General features: G+C 47.3%; 1 protein-coding gene across 1 annotated transcript in view; it reads right to left on the bottom strand.

Annotated features, from left to right (window-relative positions):
- The window catches only part of LOC119402214 (synaptotagmin-5), a 48,275-nt gene that overhangs the window by 12,677 nt on the left and 13,788 nt on the right, over window positions 1-21,810 (bottom strand). Inside the window, exons 3-6 of the mRNA XM_037669343.2 lie at window positions 17,640-17,813; window positions 8,925-9,133; window positions 7,692-7,811; window positions 6,287-6,407 (exon numbers count right to left, since the gene is read on the bottom strand). Coding sequence (XP_037525271.2) covers window positions 6,287-6,407; window positions 7,692-7,811; window positions 8,925-9,133; window positions 17,640-17,813 — 624 coding nt within the window. The remainder of the gene's footprint in view (window positions 1-6,286; window positions 6,408-7,691; window positions 7,812-8,924; window positions 9,134-17,639; window positions 17,814-21,810) is intronic.

Raw genomic sequence — 21,810 nt, 5'->3', positions numbered from 1 at the left:
TGGAACGAGGTTTGCTCAGCTGTCGACGGACAGATACGCGCAGGATGCAAGTGGAACCTCCTGAAGCAACTGTTAGACGACTCACAATCAAAAAGCAATCAGTGCCTAGCAATTGATCGTTTAATACACGACCTTAAGCACGAGGGCTTATCAAACGTAGACAACTTCAGAGCCTAGCTGACAGGTATCTCCCCATAGGCCCTTCGGGGCACGAGGACTACCCAGAGTACAGAGGTGACTCTACGGAGGAGCTCGACGCCCCAGTCACTAAAGCGGAAGTGGTAAAAGTGCTACAGGAGCTAAACGGGCGCTCGGCGCCCGGGCCGGATGGCATCTCCAACAGACTACTGCGCAACCTCGATGAGAAATCAATCGATAAGCTTACTGAGGAGATCAACGGTGCGTGGGAGACTGGTCGGGTCACAGAGACCTCGAAAACAGCCTCTGTAGTGTTTATCCCGAAAGCAGGTAAATCACTCACGCCCGAGAACCTCAGACCAATCTCGCTCACGTCCTGCGTGGGCAAGGTGGCTGAGCACGTACTCCACGACAGAGTAACGCGATACATCGAAGAGCGGGAACTGTTCCCCTATAACATGGTCGGCTTCAGGCCCTCTCTATCGACGCAGGATATCATGCTGCTTATCAAACGGCAGATAATCGACGTGAGCACCAGGGATGTCAGAGGTATTTTGGCGTTAGATCTCGCCAAAGCCTTCCACAACGTTGCACAGAGATTCATTCTGGAATCCATCTCAGACCTAAACTTAGGAAAACGCTTCCACGCGTACGTAAGCTCCTTCTTAAGGGACCGTAAGGCCACCATTAAAATCGGCCAACTAAGATCCTAAGAATTCAAGTTAGGGGCTAAGGGCACTCCACAGGGTGCAGTGGTCTCACCGCTGCTTTTCAACATAGCGATGAGAGGTCTCTCGGTAAGACTCGCAAGAGTCGAGGGCACGAACCACGCGCTCTACGCGGATGACATCACCGTTTGGTGCGGTGGGGGGCCCGACGGAGCCGTGGAGAGTGCCCTTCAGGAAGCTCTGGATGTCACCGAAGAGTACTTACAGGGTACGGGACTTTGTTTGTCACCGTCCAAATCAGAACTCCTGCTTTATAGACCAAATCGAAGGGGCATGAGACTCTCTACCCCTCTCGACGAGATTCCCATTAACCTATATGCCAAATCTGGTCAGATGATCCGCAGGGTAGACTCCGTCAGGATTCTAGGTTTAATAATTCATGCAAAAGGAAGCAACATTCAAACTCTTGCCCGTCTCAAGGCAAAGACGGAGAGCATGCTCAGATTAATCACAAGAGTCTCGAACCGCAGAGGTGGCCTCAGTGAGAGCAACCTCCTCAGACTGTACCATGCATTCCTGATGAGTCACATAAATTATGTCGCATCAGCGCTCAACTGGTCCCGCTCGGAGGAGGCAAAAATTGATGTACTGATCAGGAAAAGCGTCAAATGCATACTGGGAATTCCGATCAGCACTAGCACAGAAAAGCTTCTCGAACTAGGGGTGCACAACACCTTCACGGAGGTAACTGAAGCACAAAAAACGGCTCAAACCGTCTGCCTCTCGTCTACGAAGGCAGGCAGACGCATATTGAAGTCTGCCGGTCTGGCCCCCTTGGCCATCGACGAGAATGCCACCATGCTCTCTCACACCGTTAGGGAGACCTTTCAGGTTCGCCATTTCCCTAGGAATGTACACCCCCAATATAACGTGGCCAGGCGCAAGGCCCGAGCCCGCTCTCTCATCAATTTTACGCATCAAAGCTTTCAACTAGTTTCCTACGTCGATGCTGCCCAGTACGGGCGCACAGATTCATTTGTAGCTGCTGTAGCAGACCCTGATGGGAGAATTATTAATGCAGCTTCGGTAAGACACATCACGGTGTCTGCGGCTAAACAGGTTGCCATCGCGCTCGCCATGACCGACCCCTCGCGGCCTTACATCTATACCGACTCGAGATCAGTCATACTAGCCTTTCGATCTGGTTTAATTTCGAAAGAGGCGGCGGCCATACTCAGACACAGGCCACCTGATGCTTTGCATACTATCGCATGGTTCCCGGTGCACATGGGAAACAATGTACATCCCAGCAAACCCAACCCGAATGAGCTAGTTCATGACCAAGCGCGAGGTCTCACATTCCGCGGTGGTCCTGATGCGCTAGACAGTACGTGTTGTAAGCACGACTCCGGCCCATTGCTTTCTTTTCACGAAATCGTTAAGCACTATCAGCTTGGGCGCAGGAAATTCCTCCTCCCACACCCCACACTCACTAGACCTCAGTCTTCTACGCTCAGAATGTTACAGACGGGATCATTCCCGTCTAGAGGTCAATTTAGCCACTTTGCTGCGGAAATCGACCCACACTGCCCTGAGTGCAATGCAGAGTATTGCTCGCTAGCACACATGCTCTGGCAATGTTCTGCGTTACGAAATGCGCCTTTTAATAAACAAGAGGACTGAGAGGAAGCCCTCAAAAGCGGCGATCCCGAGGAACAACTAAGGGCTGTCCAAAGGGCCCGCGAACGGGCGGAGGACCATGGTCTCCCGGTCCCAACGTGGCCGCGGCCCGCAACTACGAGTTTGTAGTTCCTTTGGACCTTAATAAAGTTTGTTGACTGACTGACTGACTGAGCATTAGGATCGCCCAACAGGATCGTTGCTATGATTGTTCATAATGTTTCGACGTTCACGCTGTGGCACTTTCGTTTGCATCTATTAAGACCGGTGCTGTTTAAAGGCTCGCCTTGTCCACTGTCGTTGATGTCACGCTCCAGATGGCATTCCCCGCAGGTTGCCCGCTGGGTCAAGAGTGGGCGCCACCGCCTCACAAAACTGAGCGCCGGCGCGGGGGGCGTGGCTTGAAGCGAGCCAATCAGCGCGCGCCAGGTGGTGGGAAAGGAGAATGGAAGAAGAAAAGAGAGCGCGCGCTTAAGAATGGTCTTTCCCGCTATAAATTTCGTTCGGGTAGGAGACGTGAGTGCGCTCGCAGGTGCCGCTGCAGCCATGCTGAACCAAATAAAGAAACAAGGAAAATGAAATAAATTTTTTTGTCGAGACGGGGTTCGTACCCGGGCCTTCTCGTTCCGAAGGCAAGTGACATAACCACTGGGCTATGCACCCACGCTTGCGGAGCATGAATTCACGGGAAGCATATCAATGCGTTGTACCGAAGATTTTAACACAATTCGAAAGTAGAACGCTTGCTAGGCTTGTTTCATATAAATATTTCTTAATGAGATAAAGGCATAAACCTAGAAGTATGTTCAATACAAAACACTGGGAAAGCATTGCGAGCTTTCCTGAGATACTTGCATTAATTGCAATAAACCAAGGCAATACACCTAGCGCGTAAGAGGGTCATTCAAATAAAGGGGAGCATGCTTAGCACTGTTAGCGTCGCTTTCTGACAGCGTTCGCAGCCCATGACCGGCTTGAATTTTTTATGTGGTTTCCATGAAGAGACGAATGCTCTGGTTTTGCAATTCTGCCCTTGGTTTGTGTGCATCTTATTTCGTTTATTTCAATAAGTTTCAGCAGCGAGTTAGAGCGCCAGTAGTGTCTTGTCTACAGACTCTCTTGTTCGCACTAGCTCTACTTCATCGTGAAAGCGTTATTGATCCTTAGCAGCGCCGAAAATTGGTGAGGCAATTCGTCTTCTCGACAGTGTTACAGAGTAGAATCTTATACATGAGTTATCGACCAGTGAGTGGTCAAGAATGGTAGAACAGCACTTAGAGGAGGCCAACGTACCGGCATGGGAACTTTCAAAAGCGGGGTCGTTGATTGCTTTTTTTTTTGCAATGCTTATGTACGGATAGCCCGCTCCTCCCAGGCAGAGAGACTGAGCCACGTGGATTGAGATGCCTGAGTGAGTCTCACGCATACATTTAAGTAAGCTTTACCTAAGTACTTTACTGCTTACTTAGGGGCTTTACGGCTAACGTTTAGTAATTACAAGACAGTTTCCATGATTCAGTTGAAAGTACAGCATGCTGTACTCTCTACTTTTAGTTCCCTTTTGAAAAAAAGTCACAGTTTCGCCGCAAGGGCGAAGCAATGAATGCGATAGCAAGGAACTAATGCTATACGAAGTGAGGCTCGCCAATGGATACTCTCAGTTTGAACAGCGCTTCTGTTGCAAAGGCGGCCGAAGCAGCGAAGGAAACTAGCGTGCTTCAAGTGTCGAGCTGTGACACTTGATAGTTCGCGCTCATCTTCTGTTTGTTCGTTTAGCGGCGTCCCTGAGCTCGAGTGACATTCGTACGCGCCGTAACATGAGCGCGGACATCACGGTGAAAGCGTGAAACATTCCTCTACCCCGCGCCACGAGAAAAGCGCGCGAGCAGACAGCGGAAGGGCAAGCTTCTCCCATGCGCAAATATAAGAAGAAGCCAGCGAGCTCTCCGACGACTTTTAAATGCGCCCGTCGGGCTCCTAGCGCCACCTCGCTGGTAATGAAGAAACGCTTATTATCGCCTTCTGTCTCTGAGTCCGTCCAGCGCTAAATGGTGTGTATATAACGCTCGCCGTTAGCTACGTGGAGGATCTGCGTTTCGTGGCGTAGTGGATAGCGCCGCTCGCTGCGAGGCAAGAGGTCCCTGGTTCGATTCCGCGCTTCGGAAGCATTTTTCTGAGGTACTTTTCTTTGGGGCCTTTATATATATATACATACTTATACATATACGGTGCATGACGGCGGCGACGGCGACGGCAAAATCCAGCCGAGACTGTCCATATAATTGCTATCGCAATAATAGAAGAGAGAACGTCTGGGCGTGTTGGTTGTTCATCGTTCATCAGCAACCATAGCGCTATAAAGAACACGGGACAAGGAAGTGACCAGGACAAGCGCTCACTATCAACAAAAGGTTTTTATTGCAGAAAAAGAGCTTATATAAGCACCCTTTGAAGCTGCAATAATGAAATGAAAGAAGGTGATAGACACGTGTCTATGCCAAGAGTTCATGTTCTTTCACAGATAAAAGGACAGACGGAATGCTGACACATCTGTTACCTGCCCTGGCTATCTCTGACGCCTCTGCGATTTCTCTAGTCGTTTCGTCACGGTGCCGATACAGAACAACTGTCTGATTGAACAGTGGAGCGCACTGAGGTTTCGCGTCACACGTCTTACCACTTACACACTTCTTACACAAATTACACAGCTAATATTTACATAGACATGACAGGAACCGCCCATTTTAAAACACTGTACGCACTTTCAAATTTCCGGGCCGGTCTGCAAATTTTTACGTAATGTGAAGGTTACCGTGCACTACATGACAGGGTAAACTTCGATAACGAATTGTTGCTGAAGAACCAAAACTATAGTCGGATACAATTTCAGAAGTCCGCGGCATTTCCTCCTCAAAGGCGGATGCACACAAGCCTGCACCAATGGGCGCGCAATCCGCACTGACGTCATAAGCGGGACGGCCGGTGACCCCTCCTTCTGAGAAGGTTGCCGAGTGCATGAGCGGGACTATTTCTTTAGTCGCGGAGGTGTTGGGCTGCCGCGCTTCGATCGTCTGGGCGGGGCCTCTCCACACTTCTTAAGTTGTATCCGACTGTAGTTTGGCGAGGAGGGTGAATCGCATATTTAATTAGATCGCGAAAGAAACATGACAAAACACTGCAAGTAATTAGACAATGGAATTCCACGGCAACCTGACTGATTGTGCTGAGTTTACATAAGCGCGAGAAATTTCCAGCACTTCGTAAGTTGTGGTTTCGTTATGTCCAGTAAGCATGCCAGAACCAAAAAGGGTTAAACAAAAAGGCCGGAGTTGAAGCTGTCGCAACGATATATACAGGTAAAAGTGGAGCCACGGTTTGCCTATGGTTTGTCGCGGAATCATGCTCTTTTCGGGTGGTGCCCACTTAGAGATAAAGATGGTATTGCTCTGGTAATCTGAACGTTAGGCTAAATATAAAATAAGAAATCGTTGTTCCCGGCCAAAGTAACCCGTCGAAATGAGTATTGATTATTTGATCTCCAATAAAATTTCCCCAGACCTCGGGACTTCTTAAGGAAATTTGTAACACAAAGGCGCGCGTCGCGCGCTATCCAAACTATTACGCACGTTAAACTGGTAGGGCCTGTGGGGAAAACGTTAATTTTCCTTCCCTACAAGGTTATACATTTCATCTTGCCACTGGTAATATGGCGGATTTTTGCTTCACTTTCGAGGCATAACTTACGCTCCAGCATTTTCTTTTTCATTTCTCCTTTGGCTAAAGCTAACCTCAGGACTCACCAGGTTTGTCCTTGTCGGAATCGGGTACCAGGTTGGCCGCCTCGAGTATCACCACCGTCAGTCTTCCGGCTGAAGGTAGGTAGCTCAGCGACAGCAGTAGCTCTGGCCAATCGCGCTTCGCCTGCATCACGACACCAGCGTTAGTGCTCCACTCGCAGGCCTACACACGAGCACAGGGCAAAAACGGTGACTAGAATCTACAAAAGTAAAAGTCATACAGTGAAATGTCGCAGGGTCGCTTCTGCATTCGCCTAAGACGGCTCGAAGACGAGAGCGATCTTCTTTTTCACCACATTCGATGTATTCATTCCTCCCCCGCCCCCCTCCGAAAGCTTTCTGCAGCTAACGTGGTTTCGCGCTGCTTGCAGAATCGGAGACATCGCAAGCTTTCCGCACCTCACCTGGTTTTGCACTGCCTCCTGTGATCTACCCACCTTTGACCTAGCGACGATGTCATATGATGACACCATCACGTGACGTCACGTTATGTGACGTCATAGTGACGCCTTTCGCATTAAAAACTTCGACAATGTCTGTGCTGGCGCGTGGCACGCGGGCCGTGGTGAAGTAGTTCCGCAGTTTTGCATCCACAACTACCTTGGCTTCAGTTAAAACTATGGTTGTGCGAATATCAAATTTTCAACTTCCAGTCGAATTCGAATAATGATGTCCATGTTGAAATCGAATCCAATATCCTTCGGATATTTTCGAATAACTATAGTACTGCGTCCGCTGTAGTCTTGTTCGCTTTCAGAGGAAACGAGCTAGCTGTGAACCCTGGTTTCCTCAAGATATGAAAAATTCGTGAACAATGGGCGTCGCTGGCGTCGAGGTTTCGACAAGCGGACTTGTCTTCTTCAAGGCTTCGTCAAGGCTTCTTGTCTTCTTCAAGGAAGGCAAGTTCGCTTGTCGAAACATCGGCTCCTGCGACCACCCCGTGTTCACGAATTTTTCATCTCTTCAAGCTTTTGGCTCCCCCTGAACTTCTGCCTTTATATAATTTCCTGAGGTCACACTCTGCACGTCAGAATGGCGGTCATAGTTGGTGAGAGAAATCGAGAGACAGCGCCTTCAAATTGGAAATCCAATATAAAACGTGTGTTTAGTGCCCAGTATAGTGTGCACTATATTATTGAGCTCTATGCTTTCGATTACTCCTCTAACTGAATATAGTAGGACGACCGGGTTACGGCTCTTCAAGAGTAATGGTATGTCAACAATATAGCGCGTATGCAATAATGTAAGATTGCTTTTAACAGTGTTCCACGACTTTGATTCAGAGTAGCTGCTGCGCGAATGGCGATGTAGAAGAACCGTACGCTTCGCAACGCAGGCGCACGACCTGCGATGAATGTGCCAGCTGTTGTTGAGGGCGTGACCTGGACCAGCATGGGTACGAACTCACCTTTTCGGTCTTCTCGATGTCGCACCAAACCTCGGTCTCAGTCGTGACGTCGACGTCGGCCAGGGGTACTCGAACTTCTCCCGTCACGTCGTTTCTCGAGTATCGGTCGTAATCGAACACCTGCGCGTCCCGAAAAGAAGAGCAGGATGAAGGCGTTAGCCTGTGTTGAAGGTACCCAGAGAAGATGGTTTCTGGCACAGCATTGCTGTCAGTGCGGTTCTCTTCCGGCACTTGACAACGCAGCCATTTCGTTACCGACACAACGATGAACGTACCCACATAAATGTAGAAGCGGCTAAGATGAGGCGGGAGGGATACTCCTGGGTGGTGAGCAAGTCTTCCATTTCACTAGATGACAATGAATCCGCCCTTTACATTTTTCTGTGCTGCCCTTTGCAGTTTTGGTAGGGTTTTGCTAGGGGCCGGGACAACCGGTACTGCCAGAACGAAAGCCACCGAGATAAAGGGGCATTTCGCGAATTTTCCGCTAGAGGAATAACGCATGCGCCGTCGTGAAAGAGGCGGATCGGCATCGTTGGAAGCTGCGGGTTCGCGCATGCGGTGACCACATTTTTATTGGTACTTGCTGCGTTAATTTCTTCTTCACGTTCTCTCTTAGTTCTGTTTCAACACGTGCTTGCTTATTCTGATTTCCTTAGTCACTTTAAACACCGTTTGTATATATCTGCACTTCCGAAAATTGGTTTGACGATTCAGTCACTTATGAGTCACTCACCAGACACCCCAGTCACTTCCGTGTAGACCTGGAATAGGTTTGAACTTTCAGTCACATACCAGTCACCCCAGTCCGCAGATAGTCTGCAGACACCCTGCAGGCATGCTGCGTACTGCAGCTACCCACGCTTTGCATACTTTCTACTGAAATATTGTGCCAATTGAGGCGACGGGGGTGACAGAAAATCTGTCACTTGTCTTTACGTATTCCGCCCCCAGGTGACTCATGGTCCGTAGAACTTCTTCAGCAAGGCTGCAGTTTTTCTGAGGCTTGTTTCATTTCACAATAAAGCTCAGTTGAATTTAAAATTAGTGCTTGTCCTTGTCTCCTTGCGTATTTTGTCGTTTTCCTGCGATGTTACACAAAAGACCATGCAGTACCAACTAACCTGACGCCACCCTTCTCATTTTTTTCGCGCCTCAACGCTGTTCTAGTCAGCAGCCGATGAGCCACAAAGCCGATTACTTCCCAACTGACGACCCGCAGAGTGGACGCACCTGGAAGAGCAGCGTCCTGGAGGGCACGTCGTCGAACGAGACGGGGAACTTGAAGGTCTCGTCGAACAGTGGATCCGTGGAGCGGCGCCGCATCAGCGCCTGCCGCTGCTTGCTGTCCACCTCGGGAAGCAGCGCCACTCGCACGCACGGCTCACCGAAGCCCCCGGCGCCTCCCTGCTGGTCCATACGGGGCCCACCCAGCTCCATGGCTGCAAACAACCACACATGGCACCGCTGTCTTCAGAAGAATATTCTCTGGTGCGGTAGAACTGGGAAATTCAGCTCGTTGCGGGCGTCAACAAGGTTAAGATAGATTTACCAGCGCAAAAAAGAAGGGACATATTTAGGAAGGACACGCACACATGGCGCTGCACTCACAACTGATTTATTACTTCGAACGCAGGGCCTTTTTGTAGGCACGCGTCGAAGCAACAGAAAGATAACGTCAAGAAAAGAAGCGATGGAAATCACGTGACACTGCTTGCCGAAAAGACAATCTACCGACGGTAACCGCGCAGTCGAAAATTCTTACGCCACAAAGTACGCCCCCGATATGAAAGAAGTGAAAAGTATAATTGATCTTAAAACCAACCGGCAAACACGTTAAAGCCAGAGAGGCCAAGGCAGCCACACAAGAAAGATAAAAAAGTCTAAAACGTTAAAAACTTAAAATGAAATATAAGAAATGTGTAAAGCACATGGTAAAAACTATTCTGTAAAGCACAGGGTAAAAACTGTTGAAAAGGCATGCGCCGTAGGTAGCTTACTTCCTTATTTGAGAGGGAAATGGAAGGCCTGCTGACGCATTTGTCGCCCTGCCTCTAAAATCTCTCTAACAATTTGCTCGCCATGCAGCGCTATGTGTGTGTGTCCTTCCTAAATATGTTCCGTCTTTTTTGCACTGGTAAATCTATCTTAACCATGAACCAACTCGCCCAAGCGGCCGTTTTAGTCAACAAGGTATTTACTATAACGAAAAAATTCTGCCGTTAATGTAGCGCTAATGCCGTTCTTGTGTAGGTCTTGGTGCAGTCCTAAATCCTACGTTTAATGCAGCTCCACTACCGTGAGCCCTAAATGTATACATAGCATAATTGAAGATTTTGTTGAAGCGCACCAAAAAACAGACGGACAGAAGAGACTGACAAGGACAGCGCTTGCACGGGCATAGCACAAGGACATAGCACGGGCCTAGCGAACCCAGCGCTTGCCACCGCCTCGACAATCGCGCGCTTGCCGAGGTGGTGGCGCCCTCTATAGCGCGGCGCGGGTGTCAGCCGGATGTTTCAGAAGCGTTTTTCTCGATTTGAGGTAATTCACTGCGATTAATTCTTGGTTATTTCTGTAGTTTATATTATCGTAGACGCTGCTAGCTTATTCTGCACTGGTTTTGAGCATTTTAGCCTTGTTTTAGGCCTGCACTGACCACACTGCGTGATCATGCAACATGAGACATGACGATGGACGACAAGCCAGGCCCCTAAGGTGGTACGCACTTAAAACCAATTCAATCTTCGGTGCCGACCGCCTGTGCCTGCGCTTCAGCGCAAGCGACACGCTGAATCCAATCATCCAGTAGATATCGCTAGACGACATGGTGCGAAATCTCGAGCAAGACAAAGTTGTCTGCCGAAACACCGAAACGAAGAAAGGCGACAATATTTATTTTATTTCATTTTATTTCGTTTGAATACACAGAAAAGACGAAGACAGAGGAAATAGGGAGGGAACAGACTGACAACTGCCACCTAAAGGGGCACAATGCCTGCCTGCTCATTTGGGAAAGGGGAAACATAGAGGAAAGAAAGATAGGGGGGAAAGAAAGAGGAAAGAAAATAGGAAAGAAAAAAAGAACAAATAACACAGACGTAAACACAAATAAGTGGTCACATGGAAAGATGTCTATAAGCGCGAGGCCAAATCGGTATTGTTTAAGAAACTCAGTAGGGCTCGATGGGCCTGGTCACGTCGAGCAGCACGACCTCCCAGGAACAGGCAATCATCAAGGTTCGTACACTTAAGACCAATAAGTCCATATTCCTTGATGAGCAGTGCTCGCTGCATAACGAATGCGGTACACTCAAAAATTATGTGTTATAGAGAATTAAGCTTACCATGCGCGGAAGCGTGCCAAGATCGAAGTTACTGCAGCCGTCGTCCAGCAACACGGACAACAACATGAAGAAGAAGGAGTCTAACTTTAATTAAGCTGTCTGCCTGCATAGTCTTCGCAAAATCAAGCCAAACATACTTTTTGCTCCCGATAACGAGGTTTACAAGAGTGAAACCTGAGCCAATTTTCGGAAGAGTCGTTTTCTAGTACTGCGCCTGACGGAAACGTAAAGCAACGAATTACCGATAACCCGAACCATAATGCAATGTGACGTTCAAGTGAATACCACGCGAACAGGACAGAGCCAACGAACAACCAACAATGAAAAAATGGCGTATTAGCGGCGACGAGGCGCGGGGGCGTGTATCCAGGACACTATTTCTGGCAGCCTCCAGTCAGGACCATTGTAAGCAGCCCCAAGATTAGTTTCACGTCCACCCACCGCCTTTGTTTTCTTATGCCGTGCAGTAATAATAAATCCCTAACCATATCGCCATCTTGATTCAGCATGAAGTTCAACATTGAACATTCAGTCAATCAACAAATCAATCAATCTTTATAGTGGTATAATAACGGAATACCATAGAGATATGTGTCAAGAAGGAGGTCCCCAGGTTACAAACCTGGTAACTTGTGTGTTAAAAAGACTAGGACACTGAATAAAGCGAACATTTGATAACAGAATACTGCAAATTGGTTTTGTGGAATCTCGCAAGGCGGCGGAAGGATTAAGAAAGGAAAATTGACAACCAACCGTCTCTAGCGCGAAGCCACAAGCAAATCCATATGAATTTCCTAATGGCTACGTGCTACAAACAGGTGGTTGTCGATTTTCCTTTCATATAATAATAAAAAAACAATTTCGACATGCTCCGTGTAACAAAGGTAGCGTGAAATATTAGAGTAATTACTAAGAAACTGATCATGAAACACAGAGAGTCAACGAAGTTAACGGTACGCAAGAGGTGTAGATTTTTTTTAATTTAGTTTTCGCCTAAGTACATAATAGGGATATTTATTAGCGCAAATCAGGCAAGAAAGACACGAGAAAGAAATAGGAGAAAGCAGAAACGTCGGGCGCAAATCAGGTGATTAGCGGCCGACATTTCCACTTCTTCTTACTTCTTTATCGTGGCCTTCTTTCCCTATTTGCCCTAATATGTACTCCTTTGATGTCAACCAGCTCGTCCAGCAACAAGTCTTACTCAAACATAAATAGGAATTACTTCTTTCATTTCAGATGTCGCGAGTGAATACCGTAGTAAAATTTATGACAAACCGAAGCTCGCTTTTTTCATGATTTGTAACCAATTTAGGCAGCACGAGGTTACTGTGGACCGAAAATCTAAATTGCTTTCAATAATACTAATTTCTGGTGTTTTACGTGGCAAAACTGCAATATGATATATGAGTATGAGTATTCGGAGTATATGAGTGTATGAGTATGAGTATTTGGAATACTCATATGAGTATGAGTATTCGGAGGCTCCAGATAACCTTTAACCGTCTGAGGTTCTTTAGGGGGCGCTTAAATTAATTGCACATTTAGGATCCCCTTAAATTAAGTGCACGGGTACATGGGTCTTCCTTCCCTCCCTCATATGAACATATACCGAAAACAGTCGCAGTTTCACAGCAAGGGTGAAGCAATAAATGCGATAGCAACAAAGATGAATGTTGTGCGGTGTAAGGCTAGCAGCTTACTTCTTTAGGATCCAATCTGGCGTAAGTCTACAAAACGCTGGCCTAAGAGAATACAGCCGTTCCAGCAAGCGAAATGGTTTCCGTGCTGTCTGTCGCTTCATAGAGAAGTAGGTGATGAGAGCACAGCACATACAAAGGTATGAGCAATCTGCTGATCTATGTAGAGAGCACGCTCGGCCGGGCCCGTTTGATCAATGCTCACAGTTCCTACCCGAGCGACGCAGCCCCCCTCACTGCCGCCCATTCATGCTCCTTCGCCCGACAGAGACAACCGGCACGTTTCACCTCTGCTTGAGCCGCGCCCGTCGGCAGCCTTCGCAAGTTTTCACTCGCATGTAGAACATACGATGCGCGTGGAGATGTTATCATTTTGAACCTTATACAGAACATGACGGCGACGACAAAATGCGCCTCGCGTGTGCATATATTCGCTATCTCAACTAAAAAAAAACAATAAACACCGCATAAGTTCTTTTTTTTTACTCAACTCGGGTAGTGACGTCAAGGAGTGTTAGAGCAATACGAGACAAACGGCGATGCTGCAAGTACGTTTCTGCAACAACCGGAAATCGCTGCCGCTCTGTTACTTATACAGGCGCGCGCAAAGCACGCGAATGAACTCAAGAACTGCGCGCCCCATTTCGTGTTCCCCTCGCTCCAAGTTCGATTCACTGAGCCCGATGAAGCAGTCATGAATAAGCAGCTCATTAAGTCTTCCGCGTCTTCGCTTCTCCCATCAGCTCGAGAAGCGGCGTCATATATTCCGGGTGCTCCAAAATGCAAGGTCATCATCGCCTCATTTTCGTTAGCGTGCCGGGCGGTGCTTAGCGTCGTTCCATACGCGACGCACCTGTCCCCTTTTTTTTATACTTATATAGTATTTCGCTCATCCAGCCAGCGCTTTACTTTACATAGACGTTGATGCTTTACTAAGTGCCAACGTCTGTGCATAGTTCGCGTTTTTGTTTTCTTTTCTGCTGTCACGGCAGGCGGCCCTATGAAAAACATTCGCAACTAATGACCCGAAGTTATTTGCCGCGAAGAGACGTCAAACGGGCCGCGCGCCTCTGCAAATTGCACGTCCGCCGCTGTGCACATCATTAAGATCGCTTAACGCTTACTAGCAGCGTGATGTTTTTATTTCTCCCTTTTGCAAACTTGCTTTACAAAGTTCGTAAAAAGTTTTCAGTACTAGCGACGCTCACAACAGCGAGCCATAAGCAAGAAGAAAGGCGGCTCTAAGTTTTAACGCACATGAAAGTGCTTCGTGGGCGAGAAGCTTTGTCATTGCAATTAATTTCCATTTGAGAGGAAACCTGCCGGTATTGGGCTTTCGAACCCCTCCCCCTCAGATCTTCGAACGTAGCTGCTCTAGGAAAGTTCCCGAGCAGTCAGGAGATGAGTGATACACCTGTTCACTTTTTCTTCTCCGAGACATAATGTTTACGTGCGTTTGGTAGACCACCGGTGCTAAAAGCGCGCAAGATGCTCAGGTAGAAGTACTGCCTGCCAAACGTCAGGCTATAACTACGGCTATTGCGCAGTACTACCAGAAAAAAAAAATGTAACGTAATTCCAGAAACCTACAGTATCACAAACATATTTACAGCGACGCTCGTTGTGAACCGGCTGTCTCCGTTCTAAGTCGTTGTAGACTACGCAGTCTGCAAACAAACAAAATATGTGGCAGTTTCGCCGCAAGGGCGAAGCAATGAATGCCATAGTATCGAAGTGGAAATTTGTACGAATTGAGGCTATAGCAGTCAACTCCTTTAGCGCCCGACGTGGCGCAGTGCGTCGGATGCCCTCGTACGCTTTCACTCGCACATATATATGCCACATGCGAGACGCGGGGCGATGTTACAGCCCTTGGAGTTTATACAGAACCTCACGGTGACGGCAAGAATACGCCTAGAATGTCCTTACAATTGTAATCGCAATTCAGAAAACTGGAAAGTTTCATAGGATACTGCTTTAGCACATTTGCTATGTGAATAAAATTTTGCCCCACGCAGGCCATACGTGCTTTCTCATCTTTCCTTTCGTTCTTGCGAGCGTGCTAGAACTACATTTGCCGTCTGCAGAGTCTATATTGTAGCCGAACCACACACAGTAACACACAGCCTGCGGACACTGAGACAAGCAAACCATGATCAGAGATGTTACCGTTTTCCGGACATGCGGTGCTACATATCCTGGTGAATAATACAGCAATAAATTCTTCTACGATGTCATGAGCACTTCTATCATCATCAGCACCGTTTTCAGATGCTGTTCTGTCTCTTTAATCTGGGTGTCGTCTTTACAAATGCCCACTGCATCCCTGTCGGCACCTCGCCTGTTTTCCCTTCCTCGAGCAACTTTTGTGACTCCATCGAGAGCATAGAAAACAATCTTTTTTTCCTGTCTTCCATTTGATGAAGAAAGGCACATATTGAGCGCTGCCTTACGCCTATTGCGCGACGGAGCATCCTCAGCACGAAAGGTTATTCAAATGTGGACTTCACTGTCATATGTAGGGGAAGCTACCGAAGCCATGCAGCAAATTTTCTTTTGAATACTAGGCTCAACGACGGCGTTTGAACGTGCAGTGAACTTTTATATAAGTAGGTGCTCGCTATGTTTCTTCTCTTTCTCGTCTTCTCTGCCTAATTCTATGCTTTCCAGTATTCCATTGCATAGATCGGCAAAAAATGTGGAGCTCACTCAGACTCACTCAAGAAATATATCTTGCTCTTAGGACTCAGTCGGACTCAAAATCACCAAAGTTTTTATCAACCAGACTCACTCGGACTCGGACTCCCCAAAAAGGTTTCTTAACCGTACTCACTGGGACACAAGCTCACCAGAATATTACTCACACAGACTCACCCAGACTCAGACTCACGGCTTGACCTGAGCCTTAGTGAGTGAACTCATGAGTGAGTTTGCCGACCCATGCTCCATTGTATACGGTAGCAAACCGGATACAGCATGCTCGACCACGTTGCGTCTCCTTTGCACTCCCTGTCTTGCTCTTGTGTCCTCACTGCCGCTTCTTCCTACTACCAATAATTGAGAGCCTGTTAATATTGCACGCGAAAGGAACATAGCGCAAAAAAGATTTTCATGCCTTTTTTTTTTAATGGAGAAAAAGCTTCCATGTTTTACTTACTATGGTACCTTTTAAAGCTTTCTCATGAGTAGCTAACTCCCCATTGTTGTCTAAAGCTCTCTGCGTTCATGTCGTATTGATATCAGTAAGAGGAACGTTACCCGCGGTGCCTCTGATGTCCAAATATCGGGTGTTTCTGTATTCCGCATAGCTTATACGTTCGTTTTATTGTGATATCAATTATATGCATTCTCCAGGCGCATAGTTGCTCTCGCCGTTGGCGTCGGCATCGCTGCGAGTTTCTACATGAAGCTCAAGGGCAATAACATCGCCCGCGCGTCGTGTGTTCTATGTGCGAGTGAAAGCATGCAAGGAAAGCCGATGATCGCGGCTCAAGCGCATAGAAAAATGAGGGCAGCCTCGCACTAGTCGTGCCGAGCTTGAAGGATGTGCAGAGCTGGGCGGCCTGCCTTGTTTTTTTTTTTCTCGTTCTTCCTCTTTTTCTCTTTCTCTCGGTTTTTTTTCTATCTCTTTTCTTGTCTCAGTTTAGTTCTATTTCTGTCGTTCTCTCTCTCTATTTCTTCCTCTCTTTATCGTTCTTTCTCTTTCTTCCCTTTCTTTGCTTCTCTTTCTTTCTCTTTTTCTTTCTGTTTTTGTCTTGCTCTCTTTTTTTTGTATGCGTTTTTGTGTATGTTTCTCTCTGTATATTTATCCCTCTTGACTATTTTTTTCGCTGTCTTTATCTTTTTCTTTCCTTTCTTTCTCTCTGTTTGTCTCTTTCTTTCTATCTCTTTCTCTATCTCCCTCACTGTACTCGTTCTCTCGCCCATCAGAGCTATTGCATCCCGCGTCAGACAAATCGGCGTGCATGTTCGGACAGCGAAGCAGAAGACGAAGAGGGCGAAGAGGAGGAAGAGAGCGCGTGCCGGTTCATGATTATGATAGTTTTCTGTTCGCTCTGCACGCACTGAGGGTCGGCTTCAACAGCTTCGCTGATAAAACGCGCCGGATGTCTTCTGTTGCGCGAAAGGCCTGTGTGGGGTCCAGGAAGGGAGGGGCTGTGTGGCTACGGCAGCAACTGCGCACTTCGAGCGGCCACCACGGTCGCGCGCACCCTATCGTGACAGGGATTAGCAGACGGTTCATACCTTTCAACGTGCTGTGTTCTCACCGCTGAGCTTGAAGTGATAGACGGCACGATAGTTGAAGCGATAGACGGCACGAAGGTCGCTTCGTTCGCTGTATAGTGCCCACGCTTCCTTACGCAGCGTTTCGTTGAGTTACGCCCGGTCGGATGCTAAAGGAGTTAGCTGTTGAGCCTTACTTTTTATGATATTCTAATTTGTTGCTACCGCAGTTCTTGTTGTGCCTTTTTGTTGCGAGAAACATCAACAAGTGAAGTAACAGAAGTACTTTCCGTCTCACTCTGTCCGAACAGCTATAGTATACATAACATCATTAAACCAACATAAAAATGAGCAAGAGAAAACATAAGGGGGCATTATTTTTTTAACTTTTAACTGCAGTGTGTTATTTAGGACAGAAATGGAAAGGAATTTAGGTGGATAAAAAACAAACTTCCTGCAGGTAGAGACCAAACCTACAACCATCGGATAACGCGTCCGGTGCTCTACCAATTGGGCTACAGCGGCGGTCGCTTTCCCATCCACTTTATTGGGCAGTTCGGCTTGTCTAATCCTGGGAGTGTTAGCCAGCGCCACTCGTAGACAGTATACAAAGTATACTGGCTCGTAGTGTGTTGAAAACTTCTCTACTGCTGGTGTCAGCCCCAGAGATAACTCACCTTCGATGACGTGCACGACGAGGTCGGACTTGTCGAAGTCGTACTTGAGCCGGAAGTGCAGCCTTCCTGCGTTTGTCGGGGCGGCCAGGGTGGCCGAGGCGGAGTGGGACGACACGTCGCGAGACTGGAAGAACACCGCTTCCTTCTTGCGGTACAAGTCCGGCTGGATGCCGCCTGCAACAGAGCGCGCGTCAGCCACACCACTCCGGAGAGATAATAATGCAATTTCGATGCGCGTACAGGCCACCATGGTGTATTAAAGCGGTTATCCTTCTTTAGCTCTTTCGACCGTTTCCACTTGGAAACAGCGTTCCGGTGAGTGCTACTGGACTCCATTTATTACGAGTATTTGAGACACACAAGCTGGCGAGTAGGGATGAGCCAGGGGCGGGGGGGGTTGAAACCCCCCCCCCCCGAAATTTTTCGATTTTGCATGTGGATATATACACACACACATACAAACGCACGCACGAACATACAAAAAGGATCATTGAACCCCCCCCCCCCGAAAAAAAATTTCTGGCTACGCATCTGGGATGAGCATTATCGAAAAAACATGTATCTTAGATACTATCTTAGGTACTCATTAGGTATCTTCTATCTGTATCATGCTACTTCTGACAGGTTGGGCATTAATATCTGTACTTCCCATAGATCGTACGAAGCATCCTGTATTTTAAGGTGCAAGATACACCTTTGGTACAAGTGACAAGCTATTTAGCAATTTGAGGCTGTTCGACTTTAACGCAGGAGATCACAATTAAGGAAATCAATTTTAATTGAGCAAACGCGGATGACTTAGGTAGATGCTCTGGAGCAATTGTAGCTGTAATTATAAAATTGTTACTAATTAATGAGAGCAGCATTTTGGGCTAGTTGGTGTTCCATGACATCAAAGAAATTGCGCAACGAAAGCACGGACAGAAGAAGACAAGTAGAACTTGTTACAACAATACTTGTTATGCGGGATGTTGACGCTTCAGAGAAGTCAAACCTGCAAGAGCTCCTAGCATACCCTTTTGATTTCTCTATGCTTCGAAACGTACTTTCTCAACACTTGTCGTGAAATGTACTGTTCTAGCTAACAGGTTCACGTAAAACATGTTACACAATGGGTACACGTATTATCACTAACAGCAATACATCCCTACAAATGCGCTGCTCCGAGTACCATCCATTAAACGTCCTTACAGTATATGTAGACGGCACTTTGCTAGAGCTCTTCGGTAACTGTTGTGTCTCCTCCTTCACCTCACATGGTTTTGCACTGCTTCTCGGATCGGCTCACCTTTGATCAAGCGACGGTGTCATGTGATGATGCCGTCATGTGGCGTCATAGTGACGTAATGACATCACAAATTCTGATGACCGGTGATATCATCATGAAGTCATAGCATAACGTCATCACGTGATGATATTTTACATCACTCATGTTGACGCCGACGGGCACATAGGCATCTAAGGCTTTCGCCTTATTAGAACCTCTCATCGCGAGCACAGCAGTTACGGCCCTATATATACTACGAGAACACAAATTAAAAATAATTGGTCGGGTAAAGTGTACGTTAAACATATTTCTCATTTCCTCAATGCTGATGACATCGCAGTCGAAATGTACGCGCTGTGATACGGCTCCTGCTCAATAGTTTTAAAACAATGTCTTTCTCGGCCTCTCTTGCACCCCCATGCTGTAGCGGGGTATGCATCGACATCGTAACCTGATGGAACATGTAGGCCGATTCCGAGGGAAGCTGTCTACATGAGCGTTTCACGAAGTCTTCATCATCATATGCCTACTACGTCCACTGCCGGACACAAACCTCTCCCACGTTTCGCTAATCAACCCCGTTCTGTGCTTGATGCGGCCACGTTATACCCGAAGACTTCTTAATCTCATCTGCCCACCTAACCTTCTGCCTCCCCATCGCGCGCTTGCCTTCTCTTGGAATCCAGTCAGTTGTGCTACTCTTAATGACAAGCGGTTATCTGGACTTCGCGTGACACGTCCTGCCCATGAACATTTCTTCCTAATTTCGACTAAGACGTCCTTAACACCCGTTTTTTCCCTGACCCACTCTGTCCTCTCCTTGTCCCTTGAGGTTACACCTGTCTTTTTTTTTTTCTATGGCTCACTGCGTCGTCCTCAGTCTCAGTTGAACCATCTTCGTAAGCCTCCAGGTTTCTGTTCCTTAGGTGAGTACCGGCAAGATGCACCTGTTATACACCTTCCCCTTCAGTGATAGTGATAAAATACCATTCATGATTTGAGAATGCCTTCCGAATGTGCTCCACCCCATTCTTATTCTCCTAGTTACTTCAGTCTCATGGTTTGGATCACCGGTGACTATCTGTGCTAAGTAGACGTATTCCTTTACCACTTCCAGTGCCTCGCTACCTATCGCAAAGTGGGTGTTCTCTTCCGAGACTGTTGCACATTACTTTTGTTTTCTGCATAGCCATTTTCCAGACATACCGTTCTGCATTCCCTGTCCAGTTCAGTGATCATAATTTGCAGTTAGTCCCCCGGGTCACTCACCAAGGCACTTCCACCAACGAATCGCGTGTGAGCTCCATTAACCCTTATCCCTAACTGTTTCCAATCTATGGGTGTCAAAAGCTCCTGTAAGCACGCGGTGAACAGCACTGGGGTGATTGTTTGTCCATGCCTTGTACCCTTCTTTATTGTAATTTATGGGTTTCAATATGGAGGACTTTGGTGGCTGTGGAGCCACAGTAGATTTCTTCCAGCATTTTTATATATGGTTCGACTGCCTGATTCCGTAGAGCCTGCGCGACTGCTAAGCTTTCGACGGAATCAAATTTTTTCTCGTAATCTATGAAGGCTGATATATAGTATAGTCACAAAATCACGGGACTTCAGCCACCGCACCCACTTGGATACTACAATCTCTCGCTAAAGCCACGATAATGGTTATCAGCACGCCGTATGGGACGACTACGGATTAATTTTTACTACCTGAGGGTCCTTAATGTGCACCCAATATGAGCACGCCGATTCTCTTTTCTTTTCCTTTCTTTTTTTGCATTTCGGCCCCATCTAAATGCGGCCGCTGTGGCGCGGAATCGAACCCACGTCCTCGAAATAAGCGGGGCTACAACTCGGCCGCTCAGCTACCGACACATCGAGGGAAGCGCTCGTTATCACTGTCTTATGCCAGTTATTGCTGACTAAATTATGACTAATGTAAGCTAGACTTGGCCAATGTTCGCTAAATTGTGCCTAAATATTGCCAAACGTTGGCTGAAAATTCCGAGCCCTTCCACTACTCTGCACATGGAATATCTGTGACTATAGTAGGTCTGGTAAATTTTGCTATAGTGAATTTATATATTATCATTACTGGCTGTACTGAAAGAATAAACAGACGTACACTCAAACATCATGGTGTTTCTCCTGGGCATGACGCATCTCATCAGCGGCGAAAATGAAATCCTGTGGTACATAAGAAACCCCCCCTTTTTTTTCGAAAGTACAAAAATATCCCGGCGTTCGTTTCTTACTCAAGTGGCCTTGTCTTTGAGGCAAAATTGTTCACGTCATTCGGCCACGCCGGCGTAATCATATACCTTTATGTTTACTTTTACGCTATGTCAATCTTCTCCGACGCAGAAACACTGGATTAGTCGAGTTGATCGGTTCGCTGAAAATTTTAGTTCTACGCGCCTTTTGTCCACGGACGCGATCCGCCAGAATCTAGCCGTATTCACTGGACACACGGGCACTCACACGCCGGTGCACGAAGTGTTCACGTGATACATTTTAAATCACGAGTATTGGCTAGGTATCGATCGAGTTCGATTTTGTATCGCTTGGCAATCACAGCACCAAGTAGCTTAACTAGCTTAATAGGCTTTCTTAGGGTAATTACTTTAATTTGTCTAATTTGCACATTCGAGGCTCGGTCTCGATTATCTTCCATCCCAAGTCAGTCTGGGGTTAATTATAGCTTAATTAGGTTCAGTGTTAATTAGGCTTGGCTGGCTAGGCGTGGCTATGATCAACTTGGCTTAACACAGCTATGCTGAGCGCGCGCCGGCATGATGATTGTTTCTTGTCTACATCGCGTATCGGACAAACGGCGGGCATAACAGCTCGGCTGTAAAATGGTTAAATGGTGGCTTATATTGGCTGCCTGCTGCACATTGCCCG

The sequence above is a fragment of the Rhipicephalus sanguineus genome, chromosome 8 (genome assembly GCF_013339695.2).
Source record: "Rhipicephalus sanguineus isolate Rsan-2018 chromosome 8, BIME_Rsan_1.4, whole genome shotgun sequence".
In the NCBI taxonomy this organism is placed as follows: Eukaryota; Metazoa; Arthropoda; class Arachnida; order Ixodida; family Ixodidae; genus Rhipicephalus; species Rhipicephalus sanguineus.
This window is presented reverse-complemented; position numbering and strand designations above follow the sequence as displayed.